Source organism: Myiozetetes cayanensis, unplaced genomic scaffold, assembly GCF_022539395.1.
Source record: "Myiozetetes cayanensis isolate MyiCay16 unplaced genomic scaffold, myiCay2020 scf13, whole genome shotgun sequence".
NCBI classification, from domain to species: Eukaryota; Metazoa; Chordata; class Aves; order Passeriformes; family Tyrannidae; genus Myiozetetes; species Myiozetetes cayanensis.
Window position 1 is genome coordinate 1818834 of NW_026086937.1, and position 19856 is coordinate 1838689.

Consider the following 19856-nt stretch of genomic DNA (forward strand, 5'->3'; position numbering starts at 1 on the left):
CTTGCAGTAGTGACTGTGATTAAGGGCCCCACACATTTCTCTGAATTACTTACCTCCCCAAATTCAGCTAAACGTGACAAGGATTATTCTAACAATTAAAACCTGAAGTAGGCTCCTTGTTAAACACTCATGATCATGTGGCTGAGTTTTTCCTACACTTTGTTTTACAAACTGCCATGAAACAAAACATAGAAAGTCCGTACATCTGTGGAAAACAGTCTTGACCAAGTTCAAATGACTGAACTAACAGAAGCTACAGAGATTGAAAACTAGAATGAAATATAATTAGATAGGGTAATGTTGCACAGTAGAACACAGGCAGTAGTGGAGGGAGGAGAAGGAAGCACACAACCCTGTAGAGAATTACCTGTACCCCAAAACAGCAAACCTAAGGCTTGGCTGAACAGCTGGCTGGCACTTTGGAGTCTGGCAGCTTTGCCAGCCCCCTCTCCCTCCTGGGCAGGGTCAGTCCCATGTGCTGGTTCCCTCTGTCCCCCCCGGGCAGGATGAGAAGGTGCAATACCCAGGGGTAGGACTGAGTACCCTGAGGCTGCTGAGAGCAGAGCAGCCCTGGGTCAGTGCTGGAACAAAGCTGTCAGTGAGCACCATCAGCATCACTGAGGGGGAACCTCTTGGCTAAATCTGAGCAAAAACACCTTTTCTTACCCCAGAAGCAGCCACCTCTCACATTTCCACTTCCTTCTTCAAACACTGGGAGGGAGCAGGTATATTCAAAGAAGCAATTCAAGCTGAGAAAGTAGGGGAAAATCCCTTTAGCATTGATAAAACTGTTTAATCTAATATGCCAGAGCAACTTCTGCCCAACTTTCAGAAACAGGAAGGAAAAGGGGAAACCTCTTAAAGATGGGTAACTTGTAGCCAAAGCTGCAAGACACTGTAATGGAAAATGATGGACAATCTTAACTGTAGGTATAACAACTCAGTCTGGTTTAGAACACGATAACCTTCAAAGGTCTCCTCTTTTGCATCCTGTACAAACTTAGGAATAATGAGTGTTCCACCCCAAAAGACCATATGTTATTTTACACACAAACTGCTGGAAAAAAGACTGCTCTAATTGAACCACCTAAATCTGACTTTATCAGACTAACTTTGCAGTCAGTATTTCTGAACTGGATTTGTCCAGTCCCAGGGTTCATAGTATGACCATCAACAATATTCAGGCCTTCCAACAGGAGTACCAAATTCACTGTAGCTCACTTTCTGTTGAACTGACCATGCCTTAGTGCTCTTGATTCAGAGCAGAAGGCAGGTGAATGCAGTGATAAAGGTTTAGTTATGAGAGCAGGGATTCAAGGAGCAGATTGAAGATGAGGGCAGTTCTGGGGGTTTGATGTAGCAGTGGGGATGTACAACAGCACAGGGGAACTGAATTTGTGAGAGAACTTTAAGCTGAAAGGAAAACACTATGAAATCAGGCACAGGAACTGCAGTGGGGCTGCTCAGCCAGTGAACACTGAAACCAGGCACAGGAACTGCACTGGGGCTGCTCAGCCAGTGAACACTGTGAAACCAGGCACAGGAACTGCAGTGGGGCTGCTCAGCCAGTGAACACTGTGAAACCAGGCACAGGAACTGCAGTGGGGCTGCTCAGCCAGTGAACACTGTGAAACCAGGCACAGGAACTGCAGGGGGGCTGCTCAGCCAGTGAACACTAAAACCAGGCACAGGAACTGCAGGGGGGCTGCTCAGCCAGTGAACACTGTGAGAACCAGGCACAGGAACTGCAGGGGGCTGCTCAGCCAGAGAACACTGTGAAACCAGGCACAGGAACTGCAGGGGGGCTGCTCAGCCAGTGAACACTGAAACCAGGCACAGGAACTGCAGGGGGGCTGCTCAGCCAGTGAACACTGTGAAACCAGGCACAGGAACTGCAGTGATGCTGCTCAGCCAGTGAACACTGTGAAACCAGGCACAGGAACTGCAGGGGGGCTGCTCAGCCAGAGAACACTGTGAAACCAGGCACAGGAACTGCAGTGATGCTGCTCAGCCAGTGAACACTGTGAAACCAGGCACAGGAACTGCAGTGATGCTGCTCAGCCAGTGAACACTGTGAAACCAGGCACAGGAACTGCAGGGGGCTGCTCAGCCAGAGAACACTGTGAAACCAGGCACAGGAACTGCAGTGATGCTGCTCAGCCAGTGAACACTGAAACCAGGCACAGGAACTGCAGTGATGCTGCTCAGCCAGTGAACACTGTGAAATCAGGCACAGGAACTGCAGTGGGGCTGCTCAGCCAGTGAACACTGTGAAACCAGGCACAGGAACTGCAGGGGGGCTGCTCAGCCAGTGAACACTGAAACCAGGCACAGGAACTGCAGGGGGGCTGCTCAGCCAGAGAACACTGTGAAACCAGGCACAGGAACTGCAGTGATGCTGCTCAGCCAGTGAACACTGTGAAATCAGGCACAGGAACTGCAGTGGGGCTGCTCAGCCAGTGAACACTGAAACCAGGCACAGGAACTGCACTGGGGCTGCTCAGCCAGTGAACACTGTGAAACCAGGCACAGGAACTGCAGGGGGGCTGCTCAGCCAGTGAACACTGTGAAACCAGGCACAGGAACTGCAGGGGGGCTGCTCAGCCAGTGAACACTGTGAAACCAGGCACAGGAACTGCAGGGGGGCTGCTCAGCCAGTGAACACTGTGAAACCAGGCACAGGAACTGCAGGGGGCTGCTCAGCCAGTGAACACTGTGAAACCAGGCACAGGAACTGCAGGGGGGCTGCTCAGCCAGAGAACACTGTGAAACCAGGCACAGGAACTGCAGTGGGGCTGCTCAGCCAGTGAACACTGAAACCAGGCACAGGAACTGCAGGGGGGCTGCTCAGCCAGTGAACACTGTGAAACCAGGCACAGGAACTGCAGTGATGCTGCTCAGCCAGTGAACACTGTGAAACCAGGCACAGGAACTGCAGGGGCTGCTCAGCCAGAGAACACTGTGAAACCAGGCACAGGAACTGCAGTGATGCTGCTCAGCCAGTGAACACTGTGAAACCAGGCACAGGAACTGCAGTGATGCTGCTCAGCCAGTGAACACTGTGAGAACCAGGCACAGGAACTGCAGGGGGCTGCTCAGCCAGAGAACACTGTGAAACCAGGCACAGGAACTGCAGTGATGCTGCTCAGCCAGTGAACACTGAAACCAGGCACAGGAACTGCAGTGATGCTGCTCAGCCAGTGAACACTGTGATCAGCCAGTGAACACTGTGAAATCAGGCACAGGAACTGCAGTGGGGCTGCTCAGCCAGTGAACACTGTGAAACCAGGCACAGGAACTGCAGGGGCTGCTCAGCCAGTGAACACTGAAACCAGGCACAGGAACTGCAGGGGGCTGCTCAGCCAGAGAACACTGTGAAACCAGGCACAGGAACTGCAGTGATGCTGCTCAGCCAGTGAACACTGTGAAATCAGGCACAGGAACTGCAGTGGGGCTGCTCAGCCAGTGAACACTGAAACCAGGCACAGGAACTGCACTGGGGCTGCTCCAGCCAGTGAACACTGTGAAACCAGGCACAGGAACTGCAGGGGGCTGCTCAGCCAGTGAACACTGTGAAGCCAGGCACAGGAACTGCAGTGGGGCTGCTCAGCCAGTGAACACTGTGAGAACCGCAGGCACAGGAACTGCAGTGATGCTGCTCAGCCAGTGAACACTGTGAAACCAGGCACAGGAACTGCAGGGGGCTGCTCAGCCAGAGAACACTGTGAAACCAGGCACAGGAACTGCAGTGGTGCTGCTCAGCCAGTGAACACTGTGAAACCAGGCACAGGAACTGCAGTGATGCTGCTCAGCCAGTGAACACTGTGAAACCAGGCACAGGAACTGCAGGGGGCTGCTCAGCCAGTGAACACTGTGAAACCAGGCACAGGAACTGCAGTGGCTGCTCAGCCAGTGAACACTGTGAAACCAGGCACAGGAACTGCAGTGGGGCTGCTCAGCCAGTGAACACTGTGAAACCAGGCACAGGAACTGCAGGGGCTGCTCAGCCAGTAGACACTGTGAAGGCAGGAACTGCAGAGCTGTAGCCAGGAACTCTGTGAACCAGGCCAGGAACTGAGGGCTGCTCAGCCAGTGAACACTGTGAAACCAGGCACTAGGAACTGCAGTGGGCTGCTCAGCCAGTGAACACTGTGAAACCAGGCACAGGAACTGCAGTGGGCTGCTCAGCCAGTGAACACTGTGAAGCCAGGCACAGGGAACTGCAGGGGGCTGCTCAGCCAGTGAACACTGTGAAACCAGGCACAGGAACTGCAGGGCTGCTCAGCCAGTGAACACTGTGAAACCAGGCACAGGAACTGCAGGGGCTGCTCAGCCAGTGAACACTGTGAAACCAGGCACAGGAACTGCAGGGGCTGCTCAGCCAGTGAACACTGTGAAACCAGGCACAGGAACTGCAGGGGGCTGCTCAGCCAGTGAACACTGTGAAACCAGGCACAGGAACTGCAGTGATGCTGCTCAGCCAGTGAACACTGTGAAACCAGGCACAGGAACTGCAGGGGGGCTGCTCAGCCAGTGAACACTGTGAAACCAGGCACAGGAACTGCAGGGGGGCTGCTCAGCCAGAGAACACTGTGAAACCAGGCACAGGAACTGCAGTGATGCTGCTCAGCCAGTGAACACTGTGAAACCAGGCACAGGAACTGCAGTGATGCTGCTCAGCCAGTGAACACTGTGAAATCCAGGCACAGGAACTGCAGTGATGCTGCTCAGCCAGTGAACACTGTGAAACCAGGCACAGGAACTGCAGTGATGCTGCTCAGCCAGTGAACACTGTGAAACCAGGCACAGGAACTGCAGGGGGGCTGCTCAGCCAGTGAACACTGTGAAACCAGGCACAGGAACTGCAGGGGGGCTGCTCAGCCAGTGAACACTGAAACCAGGCACAGGAACTGCAGGGGGGCTGCTCAGCCAGTGAACACTGTGAAACCAGGCACAGGAACTGCAGGGGGGCTGCTCAGCCAGTGAACACTGAAACCAGGCACAGGAACTGCAGGGGGGCTGCTCAGCCAGTGAACACTGAAACCAGGCACAGGAACTGCAGTGATGCTGCTCAGCCAGTGAACACTAAAACCAGGCACAGGAACTGCAGTGATGCTGCTCAGCCAGTGGCCCCAAGCAGTTGAGAGCAGCTCAAGAAAAGATCTGTCCTGCTGCAGGATCAGTATCAGCACTGCATGTAAAAGCAGGTTCATGAATGAGCCACCTTAACACACCTACAGCCCATTTTTCACTCCATCTGGAGCTGCTGTATCAGTATCTGCTGTGGGTCAAATGGTCACTTCCATCTACAGCAATTCCATCTACACCTGACCTGACAAGTAATTTTTAACTGTTGAGACTCACAATATTAAAACACTGTTTGACAATGTCATATAAGAACAATTTAGTTGTAGTTTAGCTCATACTGGGGTTTTAAAATGAGTCACTGTTAAGGAATGAAAAAAATTCATGAACTCTTAAATATCATGGCTTAAATATGAACTTACTGCAGATATATTAAGTGTGTTTAAAGCAGAAAATTATAGTAGTGTCTTAGTAAAGCAGAACAGCTGCAATTATTTTAATAGCTAACCACTTTACCAGGCTATGGATTGAATGCAGATAATTACACTAGCCTGTCTAAGGTCCCTCTATACTTTAAAATAGCGTTTCCTTTTTTCCTGTCCTGTTACACAGCATTAAGTGCTTCATTAGAATAATTTTCACTTCTTAGTATGCTGCTTTTTCCCTGAAAAGCTTGCAACTCTATCCCAGGAAATGTTTCCTCCTTGTGAACTATTATGCTGTCTTAATTTACATCCTCCTCAGTACTCTTGTCTCTTTTGCAGTGTCCACAGATGCAGATATGTAAGAAGATTTGCCCTGCCTTATGTTTCCTCAGACATTTCAGAAAACAAAACTCTCTGTGTACTGAGGACACCCACTGATGGTTCTTCTGTTTATAGTTTTACATAGTCTTTCCAAATATAATTCTTTCACTGCAGCCACCCCAATAACTAAATAGTGTTATCCATAAGGTTTCTAATTTTATTTATAAATGTAAGATGTGTGTCAATAAATAAAAAAAAATCCTTCAAACTATGAAACTTGATAACCCAAATCAGAAAGAGAGGCCATTTCAAAATGGTAAATTGCTTGTTCCATTTTTTTTTTTCATGTTAATCTCATCCTCACCTTGCTTGATGACAAGGAGCTGCAGGGCTGATTCCACATTTCAGCAGAAAATAAGAGAAGCACACAAGCTGAACTGGGCAGTGATGGTTTGTCATTAACTGCACGAGCCTGACTAGAGGATACTGCAGATCAGAAATAAGATAATGGCAAGAGATGGCCAGAGCTTTCTATTTATGATTGGTCCAAATTAGTGTAAAAACTGCTTTGCCTGGAGTATAATTGACCAAAAGAGCTTCCTGGCGAGAAGTGAAGGGCATGGAACAGTCAGGGAACAGAGGGATCTGACAGATACGTAGTCAGTCTCATCTCAAGATGCACCTCTCCCCCCTCTCTCTCTCTGTCTCTTTGCAGGTCCCAGAGGGCAAAGTGGTGGTTCTTTCTTTCCGGTACTTGGACCTGGAGAGCGACCCCCTGTGCCGCTATGACTTTGTGGACATTTACAACGGGCACGCGCAGGGCCAGCGCATCGGCAGGTTCTGCGGCACTGCCAAGCCGGGCGCCCTCGTATCCAACGGCAACAAAATGCTGGTGCAGATGACTTCAGATGCCAACACTGCTGGAAGTGGATTCATTGCGAAGTTTTCTGCAGCAGAGCCACATGAAAGAGGTAATTAACTGTTACATACATGCTGTATAAATGTACAGCTCTATAGAGAGCCACGTTAATGATTAACAAGATGTGATGGCAGAGATATCAGGGACTGTGCTGTTCAACATATTCATTCATTACCTTGCTTAGCAAATAGCAAAGTTTAGCTGTTTACCCATCTTAGCTCATCAAAGCAGTAAAGAGAAGGACTGACTATTGTGAGAGTATTGGAAGAACTGGGCCTAAGAGTAAAATGGTAATAGCTCATCAATAACTGAGGAGAGACCTCACTGCAGATACAACATCCTCCTGAGGGGCAGAGGAGGGGCAGGCACTGATCTCTTCTCTCTGGTGACCAGTGACAGGACCCGAGGGAATGGCCTGGAGTTGTGTCAGGGAGGTTTAGGGTGGTTATTAGAAAGAGGTTCTTCCCCAGAGGGTGGTTGGCACTGAACAGGCTCCCCAGGGCAGTGGGCACAGCCCCAAGGCTGCCAGAGCTCAAGAGGTGTTTGGATGATGCTCTGAGGCACAGGGTGTTGCTCTTGGGGATGGTCCTGTGCAGGGTTAAGAGCTGGACCTGATGATGCTTGTGCCCTGCTCAGCTGGGTGTGTGCATTGCAGGGGACCAGTACTGTGGGGGGCGACTGGAGAAGCCCTCGGGGTCCTTCCAGACGCCCAACTGGCCCGAGCGAGACTACCCAGCGGGAGTGACCTGCTCCTGGCACATCGTTGCCCCCAAGAACCAGGTAAGGCTCAGCTTGCATGGCCTGCAGGGACTCCCAGCCCAGCAGCAGCTGGCTCAGGGATGCAGCCTGCACTGCCCCAGCCACGCTGCAGGCACAGCCACGCTGCAGGGATCATCCCCTTGTCTCACTCCAGTAACTCCTGTGCTCCCTCAGCACTGCCCATCCTCTGCCCTGCACTGACACACTCCCCCAGATCAAGCCTCTTAAAGCATCTCTGACTGGTGAGGCTCTCACACCAGGGTTTAAGATTATTTTGGTAATTCACAAATCATTATGCAAATTAAGTTAGGGCAGGTGATCATCTCAGCACCAAACACGATGATGACCAATGCTACATTTATGTCTAACAATGTCTGAGCATCTCTGGTATTGCTGCAGTTTCTTATTGAGGTACCCAGGCAGAGCTGATTGAATTTACTAAGAGCAGAAATTGTGTTACTGTTCTTACACCACAGGGAATACATTTGGCTGTGTCCTGGACAGAGATTTTCAGTACAGTTTGTTTTATTTCCTGTGTTGAAGGCTCCATCTCATAACATGCTTGATTAGCCAGGTGCCATGAGAGCATATGTTACCACTTCATTAGGATGTGACAAGATGTGACAGCAGTCAGAGAGGGCTCCTGTGCCACACATGGCAAACACAAGTGTGTTCCCTGTGCCACAGGGCTAATCTCAAGCCACATTTTCTGGTTGCTGCTGAGCCATCTGCTCTGTACCTTGGCAGGAGGTCTACAGTGACTGAAGGTTTTGGTAGGTGGCTTTTCTTGCCTCAGCCAGCTTTTTAAATTCATTTACAGGTAAAGATGACTTTCCTCTTCATCTTCCGCTCATTTCCTCAAAATAAAAAAAGCTGCCCCAGATAAATATATTCTGATCTTTCATCCTTTTCCATTTCTCAGGATAGTTTCTCCCTTGAACTGAAGCAGTATGTCAGCTTAGTCTTCCCTGTACTCCTCTTTAATCCACGTACCTTGTTTGCTAGATACAGGTCATGTAACAATCCTACAGATAGGCAGTTATTTTTAAAACCTTATCTGTAAACTGCAGATTACTTTAGTTCTTTCCAAATGTCTCTAGATAAGCCTCAGAACTTCTCCTAAGCTCACAGAGAAGATTTTAGAAAGGCTATATAAGCATAAAAATGTATGCATTATATCCTGTGTCTTTTGATGATCCTGTTCCATAAATCTACCTGTCTCCAAATATATATTAGTCATGAACTGCAACAGTGCTTTTCTGCATGCAAATAAGGCAGAATTTTGATAGTGACAAAAGCAATTTTTGAGGAAGCAGTGAATAAGCATCTCTCTTTTGCCAAAGTTCAGGTGCTGTTGTTTCTATTTCCATTTCATAAGCTCGTGAGCAATAAAACAAGGTTCTCTTGTTTCTTCAAATACAAACCAATAATTTATATATTACAGAAGATGAAGAGCTTCTATTCTATCATGAAATAGTTATTAGTGCAAAGTGCACTTCTGAACAGTAGTGAATTAGATATTCTGGCCTGCTGTTTTGCCTGCTATGGTAGAATTTAGCATTTCTATTCCCAGCATTGCTTCTTTCTATACTGTCTTTTTGATCACAAGAATATTCTTCAGATGGGTACTTTCATTTAAAGGGCATTTTTCCCTCATGATGCCGAGGGTTTTGAAACAAGCCTGTTAGTCATCTCTGAAACCAAGTCCCCAAGGCTGCTCATGCTTTGTGGGAAAGAAAATTATGCCTTAAACATCTGAACAGTGCAAAAGCATATTCAGGCAAAACTAAGACATCAGTGATAACAGGCTACCATTACAGTGAATATAGAACAAGATAACTTTTACTATGTTAGTAAATCAAATCAAGTGTAAGCCATCTACAAATTCCTCCTTTTTCTTTGTACAGTCTTAGAAGTTTTAATACCATCTCTGTTTGAGACAGACCTTTAAAAAGAAACCCTGCATATCTACAATCAGCACAATTCAGTGTTGTCATTCAAGCCTCATCTGTGCTATTTATGGGAAGATGTTTTAAATCCTGCTGTGCTTCACATAAAGCAGCAACCTAAATGCATATATTACCTCTGTTTCCATGGAGCAGTCAGGCTGTGTCTCCCTTCCTTGCTACACAGGACTGACAGAGTCATTCTGCAGGACTGCATTTCAGAGTAGTAGATTCCATTTCTATTTTCTTGTCTATTGTTTTTCTTCCTTAAGTAAAAAAATTCCATAAGTACAAGTCATTGGAGATAATGGCATCAGCACTGGAAACACCAGAGTTACAGGAGTTCTCATTTATGACTGGTAAAGCCTCAAGATTTAAGGAAATCTGACATGGAGACACAGTTCTTTTAACTACTTACTTTCTCATGGTTTTAGTCTTACTATTTGCTAATTTTTTCCTATCAGTATTTTAATCTCTAGCTTTTTTAATTCTGCATCAAATGTACACAGCACTGGCAACCAGTGATTCAAACCCTGCTGTTAGTGAGGTCAGTGAAATGGCTCTACCAACTTTGCCTTTGCTTTTCCTTCAGCATATCCTGAATGATGAAATGACACCCCTTTTCTGGGGTTTCTACTTGTACAGTTATTTTAAAAGCAACGTAACACCTACCACCTACTATCTTGTTATCATTCACTCATAAAAATAACTTCATCAGAAGTTACTTGCATGCACTTGAGAAACAAATGTTTTACAGAGTAGTAGAACCATATGTTGAGCTATTTGTTGGAGAGGTCATGTGGATCCAAATACCTTACAATTAAGTGCATTAGGGACTTTCCACTATGGAAAGAAAAATCAAATAGTACTTCATGTGTCACTTACTACAAGAAGCACCAATAAATGAGTTATTTACATTTTCCTTGTAGCTAATAGAGTTAAAGTTCGAGAAGTTTGATGTGGAGAGAGACAACTACTGCAGATATGACTATGTAGCAGTGTTTAATGGTGGGGAAATCAATGATGCCAAAAGAATTGGGAAGTACTGCGGAGACAGTCCCCCAGCGTGAGTACCTTCCTTCAACTCTGAACTTCACCACCACTGGGGGTCCTAACATAGCTCTGCAGTCACTGTTTGTAACTGCTGGTACAGTTTGGTACTCGGCTTCTGAAAGATTTTTACTATTTTTAAATTAAACATGACATTTTCTACCTCCAGCTGAACTGCTAGGAGTTGCTTGGTATCTTGTCTCTCCCTAGGTTTTCTCTTTTCTCTCTGTCTCCATGACTAGCCCTGGCTCCAACCCCTGCTCTCTCCTGTCCCCCAGGCCTCATTAGACCACTGTCTAATAACACCAAGACCAATCCTAATGCTATTCACATTGGTATAATGCCAGTACTAATGGTAGCTGAACATTTCCCATCACTCAGTGTATGTTTGATTACAGACACTGAAGTGCGAGGATCCAGTTGAGCTCTCTGGCTCCTTGGCTCCTTACTCACTTTATCTGCCTTATTCCTCTCTCAGCCACTTTTTAAGCAGACAGGATACACAAACTGGCTCAGAGTTTTCAGATTTGGCCTTGCAGGTGTTCAGGAAGCAGAACAAAGCTCCTGGGCAGCTGATAATCAGTGCCCTGCCACGTCTCCAGCCTGTGCCAGTGCTGCACAAGAAAAGAGTGAGCTGTGCCACTACCACGGCAGCTGGAAATGCAGAGAATTCCAGCCAGCCAGGCACTCAGTGTTTGTGTCAGACTCGGCCATCAGGGTAAACTGATTTGGGACAATCTGCCCCAAAAAATGGGAGATGATGACAAGTGTTTACTTCAAAGGCCTGATTAAGTGTTTCGAAGAAGTCCTGCTCATGAGCTCAGACTTGCTGGGAAGAAACAACACAGTCATTTTAGTAAAGCTACAACTTAAAATCACTTGCTATTTTCTTCTCTCCTAACCAAGATTCTTTTGCCTCTATATTAATTTTTCCTCCTCTTTCCAAAAACTGGTTGTGCTTGAAAACTTGATGTTCCTAATTATTAATGAATATTGACACAGGGCCTGGGGAAAGCTCAGAACAATGAGAGAAGTTCTGCTTTGGCTAGACTTGTACTCCATATCATTTTCCCACACACTAGCTTTGAGTCAGGTGTTACTGCACTGTCTCCACACCCAGAGGCAGTCACAGTGTCACAGAAGGTGCTGTGCAGTTGTGAATTGAAAATTAATGCACTGAGCAATGCTTGTCCATGACATTTCAGATCCTAAGAAAGTAACTCCATTAGCTTTTCAAAGCCTTGGTCATGAATATCCAATAAGTGACAGAAATAATAACCCCAAACATTTTATTTGTGGTGGTTTTGCTGAAGAGTTGCAGAACCCAGAATTGAAATGTTTTTCTTAAGCCCTTCCAAATGTGTAACATGTTTTTCATTAAACACCAGATCCTGAGCCCCCCATTTCCTTACCTCCCCTACACACTGAGGGTTTCTTCAGCGGATTTTCCCCCTGTGTTAGTCTGGTCCCTTCCATCCCATGACAGTGAGGGCTGCAGTGAATTCACACTGAAGAATGTGAGGATACTCATACTGGCATAACCTCAGGAATCAGAGTTTTCAGTGATTCATCAAAATGAGTTTCATGCTCAGAACAGCAGTGTGTGACACACCTGCAAAATGCCAGGTATTTCTCAGTACCAGTCTGGGGCAGCCACTGCATTCACCCATTAAAGAGAAGCACTCTGTTTTTTCTTAAGGAATGCCATTAATGCTATTTGGCTTTGTCATTCAAAATAATGGAAATGTTTTATTTTGTTTTTCTATTTCAGGCCTATTCTGTCTGAAAGAAACGAGTTGCTCATTCAGTTTTTGTCTGATTTAAGCTTAACAGCTGATGGTTTTATTGGCCATTATAAATTTAGACCAAAAAAGTTACCCACAACTACAGTTCCACCTACAACCACAACAGTCCCTGCTACCTCAGGTAAGTTTTACTGGCTTTACATAATTTCTTAGAAAAATTAATTATTCCAGGACAAGGAGAGGGTTACAGAACTATGTAATAGAAAGTGTATTAAAAATTAAAGTTTTATGGTTTGTTAGTATTTCAAATGTTGAGGGAATTAATTCAAATAAACAGACTCAAAAGAGTACCTTAATGTACACCTGGGAGAATCTACTTATCATTTTTAAAAGGAAATCTATCCAGGCAAGAGTTAAAGGTAACAGTAACTCATTCCTGTCTCTTCTAAATTTGGGACAGTTAAACAGAAAATGCCATAGAAGAATGGATGAGTAAATTTCTTTTGTGTAAGAAGTTCTAACTATTTCAGGAAATAGTTTTATTTAAAGGAACTCTTTCTTCTATAGAAGTTGATAGGTAAAAATCTTACTGCATTTTTCTTCCTATAGTTATTAACATCAAGCAGAATTGGTGTGGAACACACCTGAGCCCTCTTCATATTCTGCCAACACCCTGTCAATATGACACTCTCCTAGAATTATGTTTATGTTTAAAAAATCTGGGATTGGAACATATAAAGAAATATGTCACCCTAAAAATAAGCTTCCTTTTATATTTTAGACTAGACAGCATATATGAAAGATCAGAGGAGGATTTTTCTGAAGGTGTTGCCAAAACCAGCTCATTACTGAGATACTGAAGGGATACATTCTTTGAATTTCTATAACCTGAATGAGAGAGATTTAAGATACAATTATAGCAGAAAAACAAATTATTTATGATGTTTTTGCAAGGCATAACCTGATTTGTACTTCAAATGCATCCAAAGACAGGACAGCAGTGGCCCATCAGCAGGAAACCAAGGAGCTGTGGTGTTTAAATAGTGCTAACGAAAGGTATTTAAAGTAGATGAAAACAAACATTAGAAAAATGACATCACAATGACCTATAAATCACTCTGCTGTGACTGCTGCTCTGACAGTAAATAACTCGGCTCCTCTTCACTATAAGCACTCTTTACTGCAGTTGTTATTCAAAGCCCTGGTGTGCAGTAACCCGGGCTGTCAGTTCAGAACACACCACGTTCAGGGTCTGCCATCATTTCATCACAAGCTGCTGGTGGGTGAAGGGAGAGGGGTGAGCTTTACCAATTAACTCCCATTTTTATGACAACATCAGCGTTAGAAAATAAAACCACACAGATTCATCTGAGAGAGGACAACAGAGGGAGTGTTTCAAAAGCACTTGTCAGGCAGACAAAGCAAGAAGTCCTTTCACTGTCTGATCAGTTCTGCGTGATGTAGGCACTTCTGATCTTAAAAACAAACCACAGCAAACCAAACCTCTACAGTTTGGTTACATTTCTGAGCCATCATTTGCATTCAGAAGTGTCCAGTTCAAATAGATTTAGCTTATTATCTTGCAAATCAGATCTGTTCAAACTTGCACAGAACTCCAGGCATGAATAAAATATTAAAGTTAAGTAGGCACTTTGAAGAATTACCTCGGTCTCTTACATAAAAATATTAGTACTTGAAGAAATAAATGCTATAAATACATTTTTAAATCTATCTGTCTCACCTCCATCCAATCTGAAAAGGCTATAAAAGCCTTAAATACTGCATCCCAACATGTTATGTAGAAAGGGTCAGCTGAGTGAAGTACAGACACCATTAACACGTACCCAAGTAGGAGAAAGATACCAAGTGTATTCAGTTGTTTATAAACAAAGCATTCCATTTCTGAAAGGAAATGTCAATCCCTGGTGTTAAATACACACTTCAAACACTGTGTTTCAAAAGGGCATGAATAAAAACCATGCAGTACTACACGTCAGGAAGCTATGTAAAAAATTCTGGAAAAAAAAAAAAAAAAGTCAGGAATTTGAAGTCTGATCCCTTGCATCACAGTACAGTAATTTCCAATAAAAGCCACCCCCTCCCTCAGAAGCATTACTGTAATATTGCATTTCAAGTGTACTACTAGGGCTGTGTGGCAACAGCACTTGGCTGTTTAAGACCCCACTGTGATCACTGTAAGTTTTGTGTAACACCCCATTCCATCAGGTCACTAGAACAGACACAGCTGGGACACCTGAAAAGATGATCATTGGAGGAGATGGCAGAGAAAAGGAATATTGTTCCTGTGGTGCTCATGCCTTGCAATGCAATGCCAGATCTAGTTCATGTATACTTCAGGATTATTCATCTTTCTTCTCTTTTTTTTTTTAAAACACACTGCTTTGCACTTGTACCAAATGCTTCATTTCGATTTCAATTTCAATTTACTTCTTCTCTTCCAAAAGTTGCAAAACCTACAGTTGCCCTTTGCCAGCAGAAGTGTAAAAGGAGTGGGACTCTGGAAAGCAATTATTGTTCAAGCAACTTTGGTAAGGAGGCAAAGTCTCATTTTAACTGTTCACTGGGCACCGTGTTTTCAGACTCCAGGGAGTTTTACCAGATGTAGTTCTGAGTTATCATTTATATAACAGGCTGTGTTTTTACACCACCTTATGTGTATCTGGCAGCGGTATCTGTGTTTCCCTCAATACATTCTTGGAGATATTCTGGAACAGGCACTGCACAGGTGTCTCTCTCCATCTGAAAAGCAAGCGAGAACATCAGACAAGCACCGGGGAGCATGGACTGGGTCACTGTGGTGTCACCTCGCTTGTCTGTAAGCAGCCAACACACAGCCTGCTGCAGCTGCTGCCTGTGCCACAGTTCACTGTGTACACCTCCACAGTGTTTTCAGAAGGTGTGGAACTCCCCAGCACTGCTGTATGCACGGACACAAAGCCCTGAGGAGGGACGGTGTGTGCTGGGCATTAGGGATGGCACTGGCACTGCTGGGCTGTCCAGTTACATGTCACAGGATTTTCCCAAACTAATACTGGAAACTTCTTTTAATCCCCTGTAACTTCCCTGACAATTTGATGGGAGAACTCCCCTCACCCCCCTTTGTTTTTTCACTTGAGCCACACTCCTGTGGCTCACACTGCTCACTGTGAGATTTGAGGAATCTGGGTGAGGAGTAGGGGGGCAGCTCTGGCTGGTGCTGCCAGAGCAGCAGGGAGGGCTGGGGCTGTTCCCCAAGGCAGGATGGAGCCAGGGGACCCCTCACCACCCTCACCACCAGCCTGGTTAATTCACAACTGGTACAGGCTGGTCCAAGATGCAAAGAAGCAGGTGGGAAAAAAATCCCAACCCATAAATGGTCTCCTCTTACTGACCACATCTCGCTTGTGGCTGATGGGAAATGACACTATAAAAAACTTGGTTTTTTCCTCTACCATCAGGGAAATAAATCACACTCTCCTGTCTCACCTGTTGTCAAGTACTTGATATTTTTCAGCCTTTTCCATGGCAGGACTGAGAGTAAAAATATTTTATATGCTACTGTGAATGTAAGCATATCCCAAGGTAAGAATAGGAAGTCTGCTGTTCATAGATTATGACTGATTCTAAGTTTATTTGCTGACTTTGTGAATTTAGAAAGTAAGAGCTATTGCTCATTCATCATGCATTTCACTTTTATTGTTTCTAGAAATATGGCTGCAATACCCAGCATTTTAAAATCCACAGTTCTCTTCTTGACTGAACTTGAATTTAAAGCTCTGTATTAAAGAAAGATAATGTGCAAATTTGCAAACAAATAACCAAAATGTGTATTATGCAGTTTTGTAAATGAATCTGGCTGTACATACTTGATTACTGAAGATCTAATTGATCCCAGGATAGAATATCTAATTTACAAAAGCTGACGTGAGAAGAAGACAAATTGATAATACCAATTAGCATTTCCTTCTGATAGACAAAGATGGCTTAGGAGGTAATCTAGTCATCCCAAGGAAAAGAAAGGATCTTTATTTTCACACTGAGAGGTCTTTGGAGATAGGACGTCTAATCTGTAATCTACATTTAGCTGAAGTTGGCAAATTTATATCAGGCCTCAGACAGATGCAAATTTAGTTCCTAGGGCATGAACTATTCCCTGCTACTCATTTGGGAGTGTCAGAGAGCTGGGAACTCAGCTTCTGGCTACGAGACTTTCAACTTCTGCACTGCTTTAAAATGAGTCATTAAAGGAGGATAAAATTGTACTGTTTAACAGAAATTATCAACCCCAAGAACTGGGCTTGCAAGAGACTGGCACATTCTACAACAATCTCACATTTGGTGCTACCAAAATTTGACAGTAGTGGGTTAGTTATTACAGGTGATAGGAATATTTTTAGTAACTGTTGCCAGTACTGTTTCCTCATTAGGGACTGATATATTTACTAAGTGCCACAAAAGTCCTGTCTAAAATGTAAATGTACCACATGTATCAAAGATCTCTTTTTTCCCAGTCATCACTGGCACTGTAATGACCACGACCCCCCGGGCTGGCAGTCTGCACGCAACCATAGCCATCATCAACGTCTACAAGGAGGGCAGTCTGGCAATTCAACAAGCTGGCAAGAACATGAGTGCCAAGATCCTGGTTGTGTGTAAGCAGTGCCCTCTCATCAGGAGAGGTAAGTACAGAACAGTAACTGCTCTGGGTGCTGGTAAAAGACAGCAGTTTTGAAAACTACTTTCTGAAATGTGGCCACAAAAATTAGTAAAATGACAGTAATTGTATAACCAATATAACCAATTTAAGCTAAAAATAACCGGTAATCCAGGTTTCTGTTGCATTTTGCAGTTTTACTTTAAAAGGATTAGGCTCACTTAGATCAAAGGACTTCAAAAAACGTTTTTTTTCTTTAAAAGCCACGTGATACAAGGTAAAATCTGATTTGGTTCTCTCAAATCAAGCTCAAAATAGATTTTGGTTTTACATAAATGGAACCATAGCAGGAAACATTCCAAATAATTTAATAAGCATTAAAAAAGGCCTGATGGTGTTCTGGACAGTACTGGTGTTTAGGAATATTAATTCAAGGTTGGCAGTAACAAAGTGAAAAATCCTGATCAGAAATTAGCTTTTGACTGCAGTTATCTGGAAAGCAGACACTGGGAGACATCATAATGTCCTTAGTGGAACCAGCTGTCTCCTTTTGCACAGACTGCTGGCTCCAAACCACACTCCTGTGTTTCTCATCCTGAATATCTGTGATTTAATGGCCTTTCCTTAATACCTAAACTTCCCTGTTTATATCCCTATGATTCCAATCCTTCCAGCCTCAGACCTTGCCAAGCCCTAACCCTTCTGAGCCATGAAAATGTGCAAATGCAGCTGATTTCCCAAAGCCAAGTCCATGCTGACTGCCTCTCTATGTACCCAGAAAACGTTTCTGTCTTTGGGAAGGAAAAGGGAAAGCAAAGATTTAAGTGCATTATAAACTCTCATGGCCATCAACCTACAATCCGAGAAAGTATGCAAATACTGAAATAAAGGACACACATTCCACTCTGGGTGTGGGGCCTAAATTATCCAGTGTTTATGCTGCACTCCTAATGCCTTTCAGACTCATCTGACAGTCTCCATTTGATGACTATCCTCCTATTTAATGATGATTATTTATTGTTTAGCTATGTGTCTGCTTGTGTAAAACAGTGCAAATGAAGAGACCACAGGGGAGGAACTGTACTTACCAAGTGACATCCCAGACTTCTGTCCTGTAATCTCATTCTCTCCTTTGCAGGTTTAAACTACATCATCATGGGCCAAGTAGAAGAAGATGGCAGAGGCAAAGTCTTTCCCAACAGCTTTGTCATGAGTTTTAAGACTAAGAACTCCAAGATGCTAAATGCCTTGAAAAACAAAACGTGTTAAACCTGAACTCTGCAGCTGCATTCTCTCATCTGTCTTGAAAAATAATTTTCACTGTCAGCAGTCAGACCACGCTGCCCCTTCCTTCCCTCCAGCCACCCAAGCACAGCTGGCACAAAGTGAAATCCATTACAGGTACAGGGTGAGAACAAACCCCCTCGAGCCTCCGTGCTGAAGGTTTGCAGCACAGCCATCTGATCTCAAACATACAAATTCCAGTTACTTGGAAGACGTTAATTTATAACTGTCCAATTTTTTAAAGGAGTTGTGGATGTAAAATAAGAAATTCTAAGTGCAATATTTATAGCAACTCATTTTAACTTCGCTTTTTCTCTGAAGTTGTTTTATTACATGGATTTCTGCATTATTACCTGTGCTTAATAAAATATTTTAAGATTAAATCACACACCAACTAGTTATTATTTATCAAGTGGGGCAGGCTAAACATAGAAACTCTTTTTCAATAACTGACATGCTTTGGATGGTTTGGGTCATGCAGTCTGACTGACACCTCCTTGCTGATTAAGGGCCTGGTTTTCCTGACAGGGAAGTCGGTGAATCATTGATTTGAACAGGAACTGGATTTATCCTTCAGAGACTTAGAGAACTGTAAGACAGCACCATGCTTTTCCCACTGATGACTGCCTAGTGAGTAAATGTCACTAATAAGTTCTGTAAGGTAACCAGGGAGGAGGAAGGCAGGAATTAATTTAGTGGTGGTAAAGTACACGTGCCAATAGTGTGAGTTTTCATCTCTCCCATGAAAGGACAGACAACACAGCAATGCTCAGTCTGGCACCAGCAGCGTAAATGGGAGCATCTCTGTCTAATTTATTTCATTCCTATATGCAAAAGGTTGAACAAATGCTATTCTGAGACTAAACAGAGAGCAGAGTGGAAGTAGTTAGACAGTGCCTTTGTTGGCCTGTCTGTTGTATGCAGGTATTTGTTACTCTGAAAGGTTATAATCAAATCTGTAACCTTCTGGGGAGGAACAGAAGCAGATTACAAGTGAAGATTAATACTGAGAAGCTGAAGAATATTTTTGTCAAAAGCAGATATGAAATACATGCTGTTCAAACTAGGGAAACCTGAATACTAATAAGAACAACATGGATGGAACAGGATCCAAAATCTCTTTAAGTACTTGCTTTCCTTGTATATAAATACCAGACCAGAGTTCTTTGGACAATTTGCAACCACGGGCAGGAAACTAATGGAATCCCCAGGCCCTGCTGGAAGTGCCCATTGCTTATTTCAGCAGTGGAATGCAGATCACCGCTCTGCTCCACTCTGGATTCCCACAGGTCATGCCAAGAGACACGGCCACGGGGCAGCTCAGCAGTGCAGCTGCTGTTCCAAGGACTTCATGGGCAGCTGGGCAGGGGACAAAAGCACCAGAGGGAGGCCCAGAGGTACAAAGAGGCTGTGCTGGCAGCTCCCATCCAACAGCTCAGTGCTGCAACCCCACTTCACAGGCTGCCTGACTGCCCAAACCAAACAGCACTTCCCTGTGGAACCGACGGCAACATTGGTTTGCAAAGCAGATGTGCTTTTGTAACTCTGAACTTTCCATTTTCCAGCACTGATTCCTATGCAGGTTAAGGGGTTTTATGCACAGTGCTCTCTGCATTTCTTGGCAGCAGCCTGGGGAGGAGCAATGTGGAAATCATGCTCAGAGCTATC

The 19856-nt window shown here is 44.6% G+C and overlaps 1 protein-coding gene across 2 annotated transcripts in view; it reads left to right on the plus strand.

The window, feature by feature from the left end:
* PCOLCE2 (procollagen C-endopeptidase enhancer 2) overlaps window positions 1-18576 on the plus strand; it is a 24882-nt gene extending 6306 nt beyond the window's left edge. For both annotated transcript variants that reach the window (XM_050308287.1, XM_050308286.1), the window contains exons 3-9: window positions 6547-6802; window positions 7406-7530; window positions 10385-10521; window positions 12277-12431; window positions 14716-14799; window positions 16762-16929; window positions 18043-18576. In XM_050308287.1, coding sequence (XP_050164244.1) covers window positions 6547-6802; window positions 7406-7530; window positions 10385-10521; window positions 12277-12431; window positions 14716-14799; window positions 16762-16929; window positions 18043-18173 — 1056 coding nt within the window. In that variant the 3' untranslated portion in view covers window positions 18174-18576. The remainder of the gene's footprint in view (window positions 1-6546; window positions 6803-7405; window positions 7531-10384; window positions 10522-12276; window positions 12432-14715; window positions 14800-16761; window positions 16930-18042) is intronic.
* The last annotated feature ends 1280 nt before the right edge of the window (window positions 18577-19856 follow it).